At 40.5% G+C, this 16,558-nt stretch overlaps 1 protein-coding gene across 4 annotated transcripts in view; it reads left to right on the top strand.

The window, feature by feature from the left end:
• The window catches only part of LOC121574054 (tau-tubulin kinase 1), a 52,493-nt gene extending 42,901 nt beyond the window's left edge, over nucleotides 1-9,592 (top strand). For all 4 annotated transcript variants that reach the window (XM_041886632.2, XM_041886614.2, XM_041886622.2 and 1 more), the window contains 2 exons: nucleotides 3,924-5,887; nucleotides 6,149-9,592. In XM_041886632.2, coding sequence (XP_041742566.2) covers nucleotides 3,924-5,887; nucleotides 6,149-6,617 — 2,433 coding nt within the window. In that variant the 3' untranslated portion in view covers nucleotides 6,618-9,592. The remainder of the gene's footprint in view (nucleotides 1-3,923; nucleotides 5,888-6,148) is intronic.
• Nucleotides 9,593-16,558: the final 6,966 nt, after the last annotated feature.

Here is a 16,558-nt window from a genome sequence, read left to right as displayed (position 1 = left end):
ATTTTTTTTTTTTTTTTTTTTACGCAATGTTTGTTTACTTGTAAGAGGAGTCTACCTGGTAGTAGTAGTAGTAGTAGTAAATTTGAATTTTTTACAAAGGAGAACAGAATTTCTGACCTCCTTTTGTAATAATTGTTTTATGACAGGTTAGGAGCAGAAGCAGGGAGACAGAGTAGAGGGAGCAGGAAGGGCTCATGCGAGGTTCGAACTGGGATCCATTCTGCAGGGGGAAGCAGGCCTACAGTGCATTCGGAAAGTATTCAGGCCCCTTGACATTCTGTTACGTTACAGCCTTATTCTAAAATTGATTAAATTCATTTTTTTCGCTCATCAGTCTACACACAATAACGCATAATGACAACGCAAAAACAGGTTTTTTAATTTTTTGGTACATTTATAAAAAATAAAAAACTGAAATATCACATTTACATAAGTATTCAGACCCTTTACTCAGTACTTTGTTGAAGCACCTTTGGCAGCGATTACAGCCATGAGTCTTCTTGGGTATGATGCTACAAGCTTGGCACACCTGTATTTCGGGAGTTTCTCCCATTCTTCTCTTCAGATCCTCTCAATCTCTGTCAGGTTGGATGGGGAGCGTCGTTGCACAGCTATTTTCAGGTCTCTCAAGAGATGTTAGATCGGGTTTGAATCCGGGCTCTGGCTGGGCCACTCAAGGACATTCAGAGACTTGTCCCGAAGCCACTCCTGCATTGTCTTGGCTGTGTGCTTAGGGTCGTTGTCCTGTTGGAAGGTGAACCTTTGCCCCAGTCTGAGGTCCTGAGCGCTCTGGAGTAGGTTTTCATCAAGGATCTCTCTGTACTTTGCTCCGTTCATCTCTCCCTCGATCCTGACTAGTCTCCCAATCCCTGCCACTGAAAAACATCCCCACAGCATGATCCTGCCACCACCATGCTTCACCGTAGAAATGGTATTGACCAGGTGATGAGCGGTCCCTGGTTTCCTCCAGACGTGACGCTTGGCATTCAGACCAAAGAGTTCAATCTTGGTTTCATAAGACCAGACAATCGTCTTTCTCATGGTCTGAGAGTCCTTTAGGTGCCTTTTGGAAAACTCCAAGCGGGCTGTCATGTGCCTTTTACTGAGGAGTGGCTTCCGTCTGGCCACTCTACCATAAAGGCCTGATTGATGGAGTGCTGCAGAGATAGTTGTCCTTCTGGAAGGTTCTCCCATCTCCACAGAAGAACTCTGGAGCTCTGCCAGAGTGACCATCGGGTTCTTGGTCACCTCCCTGACCAAGGCCCTTCTCCCCCGATTGCTCAGTTTGCTGGGCGGCCAGATCTAGGAAGAGCCTTGAAGGTTCCAAACTTCTTCCATTTAAGAATAATGGAGGCCACTGTGTTCTTGGGGACCTTCAATGCTGCAGAAATGTTTTGGTACCCTTCCCCAGATCTGTGCCTCGACACAATCCTGTCTCGGAGCTCTATGGACAATTCCTTCCACCTCATAGCTTGGTTTTTGCTCTGACATGCCCTGTCAACTGTGGGACCTTATATAGACAGGTGTGTGCCTTTCCAAATTATGTCCAATCAATTGAATTTACCACAGGTGGACTCCAATTAAAAAGTTGTAGAAACATCTCAAGGATGATCAATGGAAACAGAATGCCCCTGAGCTCAATTTCGAGTCTCATAGCAAAGGGTCTGAATACTTATGTAAATACGTTATATATATATATATATATATATATATGTTTTGCAAACAAATCTAAAAACCTGTTTTTGCTTTGTCATTATGGGGGTATTGTGTGTAGATTGATGAGGATTTTTATGTATTTAATCCATTTTAGAATAAGGCTGTAATGTAACAAAGTGAAGGGGTCTGAATACTTTCTGAATCCACTGTATATGGTTCCAGAGGCGAGCGCATTATCCGCTTGCCCTGGGCCAGTAGTAGTAGGATTTAACCATAAAGATCCAGTAGGCATTGATTGATGCTCAATGTTAAATTCAAGTCTTCCTTCCATCAAATCTAAGGCAATATGACACCAATGTCGATGAAATTTTGCAAATCAACTTGATTGGAGGTACACAACATATTCCCTGCCTCTCGTCATGATCCATTTGAATTCTAATTCCTAATTCTATGGATTTAACAGTACACAACACCGCTTTGAAATTTCATTTGACCATTGGAAAAGAAGAGCTATGCTGTGTAAACACCACAATGCAGGTTTAATTGAATTGAGACCATGTATAGATTGTATAATGAGGAAGAAATATGTTATAATACACTTGCCTTTTTGGTCTTCCATCAATTTCACTTTTTCAGAGATCCAATAATGAACCTCACTGAATGTATTTCTCAACCTCTGATTAAGCTCAGTTCTGAGGCTGTATGTATCGAGCATCTCAGAATACAAGTGCTGATCTAAGGTCAGGTACCCCCTGTCCATGTAATCTTATTAAAAGGAAAAATTTACTCCTACTCTGAGACGCTTTGTGAATGGGGGCCCTGATCTCAGTTCAGTTCTCACAATAAACAATAATGGCTGCCACTTTGCTTGAACTATATTTTGTCAAGTCTGATTTGTATGTGATATGTCCTTGTGTACGTTGGTCTAGAGTTTATCTTCTTCACTTTGGTTTATTTCCAAACGAAAAAAGGATACTCACAGATCAGTGATTACCTTAGTAGGTTTGGTAACCATGTGTTAAAAACATGCACGTCAAACATTTTGTTTGGCTGGTAACGGTGAAATGGGTTTTGGGAGTTTTCCTGCCGAAGCATTCTCATGTAAAATTACATGCAATCATATACTGTAATGATGCTGCTTTAGCCTATATTATGTTGCCCCAGTCTTGTGTGTATGTCAGAGGGGGCTGGTGGGAGGAGCTACAGGAGGACAGGCTCATTGTAATGGTTGGAATGGAATCAATGGAATGGTACCAAACATCAAACACTTGGAAACAATGTGTTTGACTCCGTTTCATTGGGGACTCTTCTATGAAAGTCCTTCCTGACTCAAATTCTTCCTAGGATGTATAATGATTCGCAGTACTGGCATACCTGCATTTCAGTTCATTGCAGATAATGTATATGTGAGGTGGGGTGGGTTGGCATGGGATTGTGTAAGATACTTTGGAGTGAATGTAAAAGATGTCAACCATTATTTGAACAACATCGTGATCTGTGAGAGTCTTTCTCAGTAAAGGAGGACAGGACAGTCCATATCACCTATAATATAAGCATTTGTTTTTGTATCACAGTAACCCTGTAGAGTCATGTATTACATCATGTATTTAAAAGCATGTATATCAAGCAATCTTTTAAATAAATGTTTAAAAACATGTATATTAGTACATTGCTGGATCAACAACATTTCAGTACTTTGATGTCAGCATGTCATGTGATCTTGTATATCTGCTTCACAGCTGTACATACATTTGGCAACACACTGTTTTTAACCATGCCTACACCATGGCTACACTTGAAATCAAACCTGGGTTGAGCAATTTAAAAGAAAACAGAGAACATAACATGCACTTTCTGTGCCTTTTTATCCATGTATGTAAACAATCCTCAGACACTTGTATACAACCAAAATATGATTAAAGGATTTGGGGAAGTACTTTACGGAAATGTTGTCTTTGCGTGAGATGGTTTGATGCTATGATAGTAATTTTAAACATATCTAAAGTTTTCTAATAGATTCATATTTTTAAGATCATACACTGGTTCTGCTCTGCAACTGTTTACAGTTACGTGTACTAAAGTCTTTGTGATGGTGTTCTTCAAATATGTTTGTTCTGTTTCATTTCATTAACACATTGTTAAATAATACATCTGTTATTTCATTGTTATATACTGTATGTAATATGTCCTAGGGTTCAGGGAAAGTGTTTCCTTTCCTTTGATACTTGTGTACTACAGCCAGCCTCTCTCTTTGTCATATGTTGTAGGCCCCGGAGCAGATCAACACATACCAGGGTGGCAGTGTGGAGGACCTCCTCCAACAGAGTGCAAAGAGAGAGAGACCTGACCTTATCATGCTGGCCCAGCATCGCCTATATCGGGTGGACTTCCTCTCTGCCATGCTCACCGCCACCCTTCCGCCTCTCCAAACCTCCTTTGAGGTTGTTTCCGGAACCCTTGTTGAGCAGGATCGTGATAGGGATGTGAATGGGGCCGGGGTTGGGTCCAGCGGTGTCGGGAGCCCCAAAAGCAGCGAGCACAGCCAGGAGGGAGATGATGGAGCTCCCTCTACTCTCCTCGCAGACGAGCCTCCTCTGGACTACCCTCACCAGGTCTCTGCGGGAGTCGGGTTAGGGGGTGATCCGGACCTGGAGCTGGAGGAAGGCTCCAAAACCCTGGTGCTCTTCTCCCCTGGAGACATGAGGAGGTCCCTTGCCGTGGTGGGCGATCTACCCCCGGACGATACTGGGAGCCGCCAGGGGACCCTGGCAGCCATCACACCCCAGTGTGAGAGAGCCCTGGGAGCTCTGGGAAGCCTGCTGGACGTGTCTGAGCCAGGTACTCTGTCCTCCCAGCTGAAGTCCGAGCCCAAATCATCTTTGACGGCCGTCACTGCCATCCTGGTCAATGTGGCGTCCAATGTGGTTGCTCCTACTGGCACCTCCCCTCCTTTCACCAAAGTGGAGCGCACATTCATCCACATTGCCGAGACCACCCACCATAATGTGATGAGCTCCTCAGGGACCCTGCAACCCAGGCTGCCCACAGCCAAACAGGAGGACCGCTTGGAGGGAGAGAAAGAGGAGGATGTCTCCGATGTAGAGAAAGAGAGGGGTGGGGAGAGCAGATCCGATGGGGACCTCTCAGACAAAGACGTTGATAATGGGAGTGAGAGGGAGTCTGAGGGTGAGGTCCCAAAGACATACAACGTACAGAGGAGGGAGAGTAGATCAGAAGGAGATGTCTATGAGAAAGATGAGGAAGGGGACGAGGAGAACATTCCAGAGAGCGACAAGGTGGAGGAGGGGGAGAAAGATGAGGAGGAGGAGGATGAGGAGAAGAGAGATAGTAGGTCCAATGAGGAAGTTCCAGAGATAGAAACCCTAGGTTCCCAAGAGGTAGACATGACTAAGGAGGAGGAAGAGGATGTTGCAAAGAAAGAGGTTGAGGAATTAATCCCTCCAGAAAAAGAGAAGGAAGAAGAGACGGAACATGGGGACGAGGCTCCGCCAGCGATACAGTCAAACTTCTCCTCTCCCATTCTCTGTCCCTCCGAAGAACCTGAAGCCCAGGATGTCCTGGGCTTCAGGATACCCCTATTGGATACCCCTATTGCCGTTTCCCCTGAGAAGGCGCCTGCCCAAGACGTGACGTTGGCAAAGAAGGAGAGCCAGGTCCAGCTCAAACAAAACATTGAGACTTCTCCACAAGAGGAACCCAAGGACTCTGGTGATCCAGAAACATTGGCAGTGCACCAGGTGGAGAGCAAAGAAGTGGCCAGCAAACAAATCAGGCCTCGCAAACTGAGCCGAATCCCGGTTCTCTCCCAGTCTGAGGAGGACACCGGCTCGGACCAGGACCAGTCGGCAGCGTCCCAGTCACTCAAGTCTCGTCAGAAGGCCAAGCAACCCCACCTAGCCCGGCTGGTCATGGAAAGGACACAAGGTCGTATGCTAAGACTGGCTTCTGTTTCCTCAGCTTCGTCTGCGGATGATGGCTGTAAAGCAGCAGCAGAGACCCAGTCAGAGGAAGACACCCATGATGAGGATGACTCTCTGCCCAGGAAGGAAAGGGGTGTTGGGGGGGAAAGGGAGAGACGTGGGGGGCGACAAAGAAGCAGGATACCCCGTCCTGTCACGCCTGTTAAGCTGCAGGGACCCTCTGTTACAGCGTCTGAAAATGGCACCAATGCTAGTGTCCACAAGCCACAACTTCCAACTGTATATAATAGGTGGGTTCAATTATAACATATCTGACAGGAAACACATGCTCTTATCAATTCCCAATCTATAGGGGCTCAAGCCAAGGCTGCCTTCTGTCTACTGTGTTGTTCACCCTGTCCTTTGAATAATATTCTGAATGGATAATAATATTCATATTATGTGAAAGACTCCATATTATAAACTCAAAACATCATTCTAGAACAGAATTGAGGATTCAAAGCATCATTCTAGATCTTTGACTATTTCTGTGTTGTGTCTCTGTCTTTCAGGCATCAATCTCACAAACCCAGGACCCCAAGCATGAATGTTCCACTGCACCAGAGGTCCCAGACTCTGCAATCCCGACCTGGACCCGGGGTTAACTCCTCCCCCCTATTCTCCACCCCCCGGGCCCCCTTGCGTGGGGTCATCTTCCGAGCCCCTCACTCTGCATGCCCCTTCCCCCGTAGCCTCAGCACCTCCCCCCGCAGCTACTCCACCTCCCGGACCGACAGCCCCTCCCCTCAGCGCCCACGCCGGGGGGCTGCAGTCACAGAGATCCGGAGGCAGCTCATATCCGTGCGGGCGCAGACTGCACTTCCGCTAAAACCCAGACCGCCTCAGACCGAGGACTCCTCAGCCCCTGGGACACCCAGAAGGCGAGGCAAACGTTACCCATCGTCATCTATATCCACACTTACATCCACACCCACCAAGGGGAAGTCAGATGCTTCTGAGAGCAAGACAGCCATCAGATAATAAAGGCTAGCCTAGCTTAGTGTATCAGGGCAATCTATCCATCAGACTATCCACACTGCACTTCACACACCCCTTTATCTACTGTATGTCAGAGAAACTCCACAACCTCAAACGTGTTTGTCCCAAATTGTGCAAAAACGCTTTGTTTTAACTCTCAGCTTAAGATAACAAAGAGGGGTCTGCTTCAAATCACAATTAAGCCCAAGAACAAAACAAGTAATAGGGAGCACCAGGCAGCGGTGTGACCCCCAACGCCACACAGACTAGGGAAGTGGGTGTTAGTAACTTCATCTGCAGCTTAGGCCTCCCTATTACAGTCTAGGAACTTGTTCCTTAGCAGGGTTCGAATTACACATTGACTCTTGGCGGCTCTGCACGACAATGGTGCCCAACGTCCATGTCGTTGACAAATGTGGGGTACCTGATTTGTTATGGGGGGGTCCCCTAGCCCCTCTGTAATTAAAGTCTGATCCTGGAGGAATCTAATGGAGTCTGACTCAGTACTGCAGCCCTCAAAAGCCTTAATAAGACCTGTTCTAAGACCTGTTCTTATCTACTCCTCCGATCACAAACGCTTCCAGGGACAAAACAACAACTGCAACAGGAGAGCAGCAGCCTCATCTGATCTTACTGACTAGTTTGCTTAAAGAAGTGCTTTAAATTAAAATGATCATGTGTGATATGAAAATTATATATAGCTAAATTATAGGATTCACCTTATTTAGGTCAAACCTCAGAAGTAATTTAGGGAACACTTTATTTGACGCTCCTTCTTATGAAGGGTTATCAACTGTTGTATTGCTTTACAAGCATTCATAGCACCTTAAAGATGAAGTCAAAGAAACTGTACAAAAAGCAATAAGGTACCAGAGACTGTTATGTATCATGAATATCTCTCTCATGCCTTATTACCTGTATTGTAAAGTTTCACAATGCTCAATGACTGCATCTATGAGATGCATTAATGTTTTTAAAGCATTATAACACATAAGGTGCATCAAGTAAAGTTTTACCTTCATGTACTTAAGAATCAGATCTGAAATGGTGTTTGATTATAAAAAGGCAGTGTGCAGTTTACACTTGTTATTATTTCTCTCTCACACCTAATCAGGGACTATCACAGCTGGTAAATCTGCATTTGGAATGAAAAAGTGTGCCGTATCTATGATAACCATTATAGACTAGTATACCGTCTTTTTAAGCCCTACGAATGCATCTATAAAGTGCTATGAATGTGCTTATTAGACAATATAACACTTCACGAGGAACCGCTTCAAGTGTTACTAAATATTTCCTACAGTAGGCCTATATCTCCATTTGAAATAAGGGTAACGCTACATTAAGTAAAGTGTTACCGAAATAAGTGTCATTATTACTCTTTCTTTGTTCATTGAGATTGAACTGGATTTTTGGGGGATTCGAAATGAATGCGTTTTACAAGATTAAGTTGATGTATCTACTAGTGGCTTTGTAATGGTCCACATGTGTTCTTGTCTACCTCGGGAGATGGTTTCACCCAGATATGATCACAAGTGGCTTTTCTTTAGGGGAATTCACTGGATGTACCCAGAGATTAACGTTACGTCCCAAACGGCACCTTATTCCCTATTTAGCACTACTTTTGACCAGGGCCCATAGGGGATGCTAGCTATACAGGGGGTGCTAGCTATACAGTTTCACTGAATGTTTACTTCAGGTGTAAAATCATCAGTCAATCATTCACATTTCAGAGATTTAGCTAATTCCTTAATTTTTTTTCAGTTACAAATACCTATTATTCTGAACATATGTGTCCCCTTACTACATGCTGCATATTAAAAACATCACTGTAGAATATTCTTTCTTTTGCACTTTAAATGTCACTGTTTATTTGTCTTTTCTCACTGTTAGTCTGCACTTTTATCTTACGGAAATCATAATTTCTCTCATCAAATGACAAGGATAATACAATTTACAATATAGCGATACATCTACGATAGTACAATACAACATTTTCAAATTCATTTATTTTGCTTCGTACAATACCCCAACAACTTTCTAACATCACCGAAAAATGTCTTGAGCAATTTAGTAAGACATGCACTCAGGTAGAGCTGCTATGTGATGTCAATCATTCACAGTTTAATAAGAAGCAATTTCATTGGCTCACACTAATAAAAGTTTGCTTTTAATTGGTCCATCAGCACTTCTAGGAAATTTGCCATGCCTTGCCATTGAAATATACTGGTGTTCCATAATAATTTACCAATAGTGTATAGTTACTTCTTGAGACAAAAAGTTAGCTTTATTTTCATTTGATAAATCAAAAGTGTTAATTGCATTTGTTTCGTTTACTTAAATTTTCAGAAGTGTCAAATTGTTGGATGAGACCTCGAGCTTTAACAATACTGCTGCATTCAAACTGTGTTTAAAATTAGTGTGGTGTTAAATATACAGTATGTGTTTAATTTGACATTATTCTAAAGATTGTTTGGTGAGAGAGATGGAACTTATGGAAAGTTATCAGAACAAATACTTTCAGCAATGACAAACTACAACATTAATAATTAAATATGGTATGTAAATTGAAGTGCAATGAAATGCTAACCAATCAAAGTTATTACGAACTACATGTACCTGCATTTTTAAGAACATCAAGATAAAGTATCCAATGTAAACAGTTAACTATTGTACATGTACTTAATCATTAACTTTGATTAAAGAAAAAAAGAAAATATAATCGATGAATACATAAAATGATGGTAGGAAGAGGGAGAAATAATATTATTATTTTATGGGTACATTCAAGATGTTTTCTGTCCCCATCCACATTTACTTGTCTGGACTATCGATCTGCCCAATCTAGGACGGACTTTGCATGAATGTGTTTAATTAATTAAATCATTATCAAATCAACTGCTTATTATACGAACTAGCTTGCTTACAAGTTATCCATTTGATCAATGATGACCGACAATAAAGACCTGCTTCATTCATGTTGGTATTGACCATTGTCTTTGTTTGAATTGATACCTTTGTTTTCCTCACCAACATGGATACCCTCCATGTTGATTTTTTGCATTATGGTGGGACATAATTGGTTTTCCAAACTGGTTTTCCAAACTGGTATTACACCTTTTATATAAGTAACATGTACAACATTCTAACAATTGTTACAGTTAAATTATGCACTGAAATGTGTCAAATGTATGCTATGGTTTACAATAACTCAAACAAATAGCTAACATTCTATGTTTAGATGTTCTTTGATTTTATTAATATGTAAAGGAAAGAGTGCCACCTAGTGAAAAATATGCACCTTTGCTTTTGTTCTGTTCACATCATAGTCAAGTACATATTATTGGCACCCTTGATAAAAAATGAGGTAAAAAGACTGTATAAAATAAATAATACAAATACTGAGCTATATTGTAAGCTAAAAAAATTGGGAAACAAGTAATTTTAAAAAAGGTCCCAAAAAATTATTGGCACCCCTGTTTTCAATACTCCGCCACCCTCCCCTTGCGAGGATAACGGCACTGAGCCTTTTTCAAAAATATTTTATGAGATGTATAACACATTGGGAAGGATCTTAGACCATTCCTCCACACAGAATCTTTCCAGATCCTTGATATCCTTCGTCTGCGCTTATGGACTAATCAATTCAAACCACAGGTTTTCAATGGGGTTCAAGTTCGGAGACTGAGATGGCCATTGCAAAATTGTGATTTTGTGGTCAATTAACAATTTCTTTGTGGATTTTGATGTGTGCTATGGGTTATTGAGGCAACCAGGTTTTTGGCTAAAATGTCCTGGTACTTGGTAAATAAAGTTCATGATGCCGTTGACCTTTAAACCTGTTAAACTCTGTGTGGTTGTTTTGGACGCAGTACTGGAGCCGGTGAGTTTGGGGGACACCCCAAAATAGAAAGTGACATATCATTTGAAAGCTACAGTCCTTGTCTTTATGAAAGTTTAACTCAGATCTTAATGCTGGCAATGTCATAAGAATCTTCCCCCTCCTCATAAAGGCCATAAATCATGTACAATGTAGATCAAGTCACCAAAAGTGAAAACATTTAGTATGCATGGAAAGGATACACTCTGATTGTAATTGTAAAGCAATGCATTTCCTTCTCCATCCACATTACCTTGTATGCATCCTCCACATGCACCGCTGATCTAGCTCATTGTTTACAATAGGAAATGTGAATGGGAGAATAAGTTTGAAGTTTCCTCACCTGTCTGTGTCTTCATTTTTTTATTACTCCATAAATTGAAAGCCCTGATTGCTAAAGTCATTTTAAGACGTCAGGCTTGAAAATCCGTTCAGCCATTTTGGCACAGTGACTCACTATTCAAACACAGTGACTCACTACTGCTGTCTAGTGGACAAACTAGGAATCAGACAGGGGATATATTTACATCAATGGATAGGTAGAGTCTTCAGCTATCTCCTCATATGTACTGTATATAAAATATCTGACAGCCCCATAGCATCAAAGGTCCACAATCATATACAGTAGGTATGAGGTTATTTTCTGCATATGTATCCTTCTTTTGTCGCAACCCTTTCAATGAGCCTATTGGCATGGAGATGGTGCCTAATTGTAGTTTTGAAAACTTCGTGACCCGAAGAGTCTGTAATTCTCCAACTGTGAATCTAGGACTTTTCTTTGATTCTTTGCTTCCTCAATGTGCATGGGGACAAGATACACATGTGTCCAATACCAGGCAAGTTTAACACTGTTCCAGTGGTTTTAAGCTTCTTAATTGTTGCCCTAATAGTGGAAATTGGTATAGTCAACAACCATTTGTCTCTTTTCGTTTGTGAGTCCTTTGCCTTTTCCAATGGTGATGGTTGACAAAGGGAATTTGCATGTGTGTCACCTAATTTTTATACCACAGTAAAACGGGAAGCCATAGAAGGCCCAAATAAATTTCCTTAAGATGAGATTCATTGTTTAAAAGTAAAATGTTTGTATTTTTATTTATAAGAATCTTTAGGGGTGCAAATATTATTTGTTAAACAAAATCTCTTTCTCTGAGCAACTGTATTAGTATAAAAGTATATTTTTTTAGAATACAATATAGCTCAGTATTTCCATTATTTATTGTATAGTCTTTTTTGCTCATCTTTATCAAGGGTGCCAATAATTTTGGACCTGACTGTACATCGATATTCCATGATTTGTATTTGATTGCACAAGATTAAAACTAAACTGCGGCCAGTGTGCCCCACCGCCCTTACTTGCTTTCATGAGTCACTTCTCTTTTGGGGGCAAAGTTGAGTGGCAAGTTACTGTCCTCCGTTACCCATTTCCAAAGGATTTGACATTCAAATAGTAAACCCGGAGAAGCTTGTACAAAGTCTACAGTACTGTACAAATCTATTACAGATATTACATTTATGTAAATGTTACAGGCTTTGGGTTTTCTCTCCATTTAAAGGTTGGTTAGCACTAACTGATCGGAGTTAGGATGGGTTTCCCCTGTGCTGGCCCAGAGTGATCTCGTTAGTGAGGATGTTTCTCACCAGTGCTGGCCCAGCTGGTATTTAAGACATTGGGAGAGATGTTGGGAGAGCTATCCCTCACGTTAGCTCATCCACTTTAGGTTGCCAATAAAGCCTGAATCTGGTGTTCTCCCCTGTTTAGTTTGGTCCGTATTCTTTGTAACTCCCTATCCTAAGTTCTTGTGGGGTTTTTCTTTTAGCTTGTCTTTTCTGAGGCATGATGGGTGTCCTTTAGGTCCCTTTCTAGTTGCTTTGCCAAGATTCGGTGGACACCCCCATGGGTGTCTTTCAGAACCCGTTTGAAACCCCTTCTGTTTTGGTTTGGTTGTCGAAGTGATGCCTTTGTTAGTTCCCTTCGTTAGTTCTGTTGAGTGACGACATCTAGGTTTGTCTTTAGGGAACGTAACAGTCAACTTGTTTTTGTTTTTTTTCTCCATGACTCAGGCGAAAAGATGTAACAGGTTGACAGACATGCTTCCCAGACTGCCTCCAATCTTTAAAATGTTCCTTAAGGTATTTAGAATTAGTGTACCAAGTTTGATACTTGTATCATAAAGTGGAACGATCTCAGGTACATTTGGTTCTTATCCGCTGGACTACTTGTTTTCTTGGAAAAAATAAAAGGAATAAAGCAGCCAATTTTATTTGGCCCCATAAATTGCCTTAGTAAACATTGTATTTTATTTATATTGTGGGAAAACTAAATCACTGCAAAATCACCAGGAATTCGGCAAAAAAAGTATTGTTCCTACGATTAAATTGAGAGACATACAGTGAGCACCAAAAGTATTGTGACAGTGACAATTTTGTACTCCAGCACTTTGGAATTGAAACAATAAAATGACTATGAGGTTAAAGTGCAGACTGTCAGCTTCAGCACTTTTTGTGCTTAGTCCCCCACATTTTATGGGACCAAACGTATTGGGACAAATTCATCACATGTGTATTAAAGTAGTAAAAAGTTAAGTATTTTGTCCCATATGCATAGCACACAATGACTACATCAAGCTTGTGACTCTACACATTTGTTAGATGCATTTACTGTTTGTTTTAGTTGTGTTTCAGATAATGTTGTACCCAATAGAAATGAATGGTAAATAATGTATTCTGTCATTTGAGTTACTTTTATTGTAAATAAGAATAGAATATGTTTCTAAACACTAAATACATGTGGATGCTACCATGATTACAATATAATAATGATATGAGAAAGTTACAGATGCACAAATATCATACCCGCTAACCTCTCACCATTACAGCATTGGCATTTTTGGGGGGTATGATGTCTGTAACTTTCTCACTCATCATTATTCAGGATTTATTCAGGATTATCCGTAATCATGGTAGCATTCACATTAATGTCAATGTAATGTAAATTATATGTTCCCATTCATAAAGCATTTATAAACATCAAATCAAATCAAGCTTTATTTATACAGCACATTTCAGACATGGAATGCAACGCAATGTGCTTTACAGGAACAAACAATGAAAAAAATAAAAAATAAAAGCTGAAATATTTACTAAACAACAAACATAAGATTTGTTTTTAAAGCAATTGTTTTCTGTGCTAGCGACACCTGTAATTTTTTTATAAAATGTTCATATTTCCTTTAACATTCTGTGTTGTGTCCGTTTTCTTTTTTGATGTGAGGCATGTTTATAAATGTTTTATAAATGCTTTATGAATGGGAAAATAGAAATGACATAACATTGACTGCATAGAATTCATACATAGCGCTTTAATGTTGGTGTTTTGGATCAGCGTGGCAAACTGTACAGGTAGCCCTTTCCTGCAGTCGAATGACCAAATCACCCTATAGTGGACTCATGGGTGGAATGTTATTAATATTTTTCAGAATTTCATCATTAATAAACAATATTTCAAAAAACCCGCCGAAGATACAGTGTTTCTATGTCAAATGATTTTGTTATATTTCAGTCTTCTGTGATGTACTGTATATAAAGTGGAATATTGGGATGCAAACTCAAAATGTTATACATTTCAACTCTATATTTGACATGGTACATGTGTTGTTGTTTTTTAAGCCCATAACCATGTGTGTGAGGTGTATACTTTTGTTTCAAAGTAGATTTGTTCAAGACTACCAAGAAACACTCTGTGTAACCCTGATTTAGCCCACTGCAGTAAAAGGTTATGTATTTGTTCAGGCAAGAGAGAGAGAGAGCTAGCTATATTTTATTGTATTTTTTTTTCACGTTCACTTTCCTTCTAATAGTTTGCTTCATTTCAGTTTGTGACAAAACAAGGAAGTATAGTGTAGAGAATCATTGCACCATCTAAACCGTGGTGAAATATATTTTCCATAACCAAAAATATTGTAATTTCAGCTGTTTGAAGCTGGTGTACAAAACCGAAAGTAAAAGATGCAAAAACGAAACATGCCCTTCCACCACACAAGGAATACCCCGCCTACACCACTTCAGAGTTCCAGTGTACCTATTTGTATTTGTATTTATTATGGATCCCCTTCAGCTGCTGCCAAGGCAGCAAAATCAAGGCAGTTATACAATTTTAAAAACATTACAATACATTCCCAACAGATTTCACAACCCATTAAGTGTGTACCCTCAGGCCCCTACTCTACTACCACATATCTACAACACAAAATCCATGTGTACCTGTGTGTATAGTGCGTATGTTATTGTGTGTTTGTATGCATGTGTCTGTGCCTATGTATGTGTTGCTTCACAGTCCCCGCTGTTCCATAAGGTACATTTGTATCTGTTTTTTAAATATATTTTTACTGCTTGCATGAGTTACTTGATGTGGAATAGAGTTCCATGTAGTCATGGCTCTATGTAGTACTGTGCGCCTCTCATAGTCTGTTCTGGACTTGGGGACTGTGAAGAGACCTCTGGTGGCATGATGGTAGGCATGGGTGTCTGAGCTGTGTGCCAGTAGTTCAAACAGACAGCTCGGTGCATAGTAACAATGGACAGTGACACTCCTTTCTTCCACTCCAGTCCCCTCATGTTGGTCCACATGGAGTTTTGGAGTACCTGAACACAGAGGTACAGACAAAAAGAAGGAGGTCAGGAGCAGGCCTCTATTGGTTCTGAGTGATTAAGTTTGTTTTTGGTAAAAAACACTTAAGACTGGGATTCAAGCCAATCCTCACACAGCAGAAAAATCCTATTACATCTGCACCATAGGAAACATTGCTAATAGAGGTATTGTTATTGAAAAGATAATCTTTGCTAGTCCATCTGGTGCTCCTGTCTTCAGAGTTTCAGCATTTCCCTGACGTCAAGGAGCAGTGCACTGAACCATGAGACTTCATCACTTCATAGAAACATATTGCCCTTACCTGAGAGTCTGAAAAAGATGAGGAGGTAGAGGGAGAGAGAGAGGGACAGGGAGAGATGGGGATCCATATGTGGGTATGTGTCTGAGTGTAAATGTGTCAAGGACCAAGACAGCAAAGATAATGACTGTCCTTCCTATTGCTGGCTGCCCGGACACACGAGGAGGCACAAAAGCCCATGCAGACACAACCGCAAAACACATTAAGACTAAAATTCAAAATATATCCACCACAGAAAAGTCACCGTAATTTAAAAAAAAATGAAATCTAAACATTACTCAATAAGACAATATTTACTTTGAGAGATGAAACATGTATTTTTATGTTCTCTCTCTCAAAAATGTCCCTTTATTTAGCGGCATCCATCATTCCTTCAATTCTGACCAGTGGTGCCATTTCTTTCCATTTTTTAATAACAGATTTAATGGTGCTTTGTGGGATGTTCGAAGTTTATGATTTTTTTTATAACCCAACCCTGATCTGTACTTCTCCACAACTTTGTCCCTGACCTGTTTGGAGAGCTCCTTGGTCTTCATTGTGCCACTTGCTTGGTGGTGCCCCTTGCTTAGTGGTGTTGCAGACTCTGGGGCCTTTCAGAGCAGGTGTATATATACTGAGATCATGTGACACTTAGATTGCACACAGGTGGACTTTAATTAACTAATTAGGTGACTTCTGAAGGTAATTGATTGCACCAGATCTTATCATATGCACGCACCACTTTTCCGTGATTTTGTTTTTAGAATCGTTTGAAACAAGTTATTTTTTTCATTTCACTTCACCAATTTGGACTATTTTGTGTATGTCCATTACATGAACTCCAAATAATAATCCATTTAAATTACAGGTTGTAATGCAACAAAATAGGAAAAATGCCAAGGGGGATGAATACTTTTGCAAGGCACTGTATTGTACATGTTGTCTTTTTATAGTCTGTATGTAATATCAGGACTGGGTATTCATATCGACTATGAACATGAACCTATGAACATAAACAACTGAACATGTTTCAAACTATCATTCTAAAACAAAGAGCTACTAAAGCCCTATGCAAATCTTTATTTAAATGAAACAACAGGTGTAGACTAACAGTGAAATTCTTACTTACGGGCCTATCC

Source organism: Coregonus clupeaformis, chromosome 1 (genome assembly GCF_020615455.1).
Source record: "Coregonus clupeaformis isolate EN_2021a chromosome 1, ASM2061545v1, whole genome shotgun sequence".
NCBI classification, from domain to species: domain Eukaryota; kingdom Metazoa; phylum Chordata; class Actinopteri; order Salmoniformes; family Salmonidae; genus Coregonus; species Coregonus clupeaformis.
This window is presented reverse-complemented; position numbering and strand designations above follow the sequence as displayed.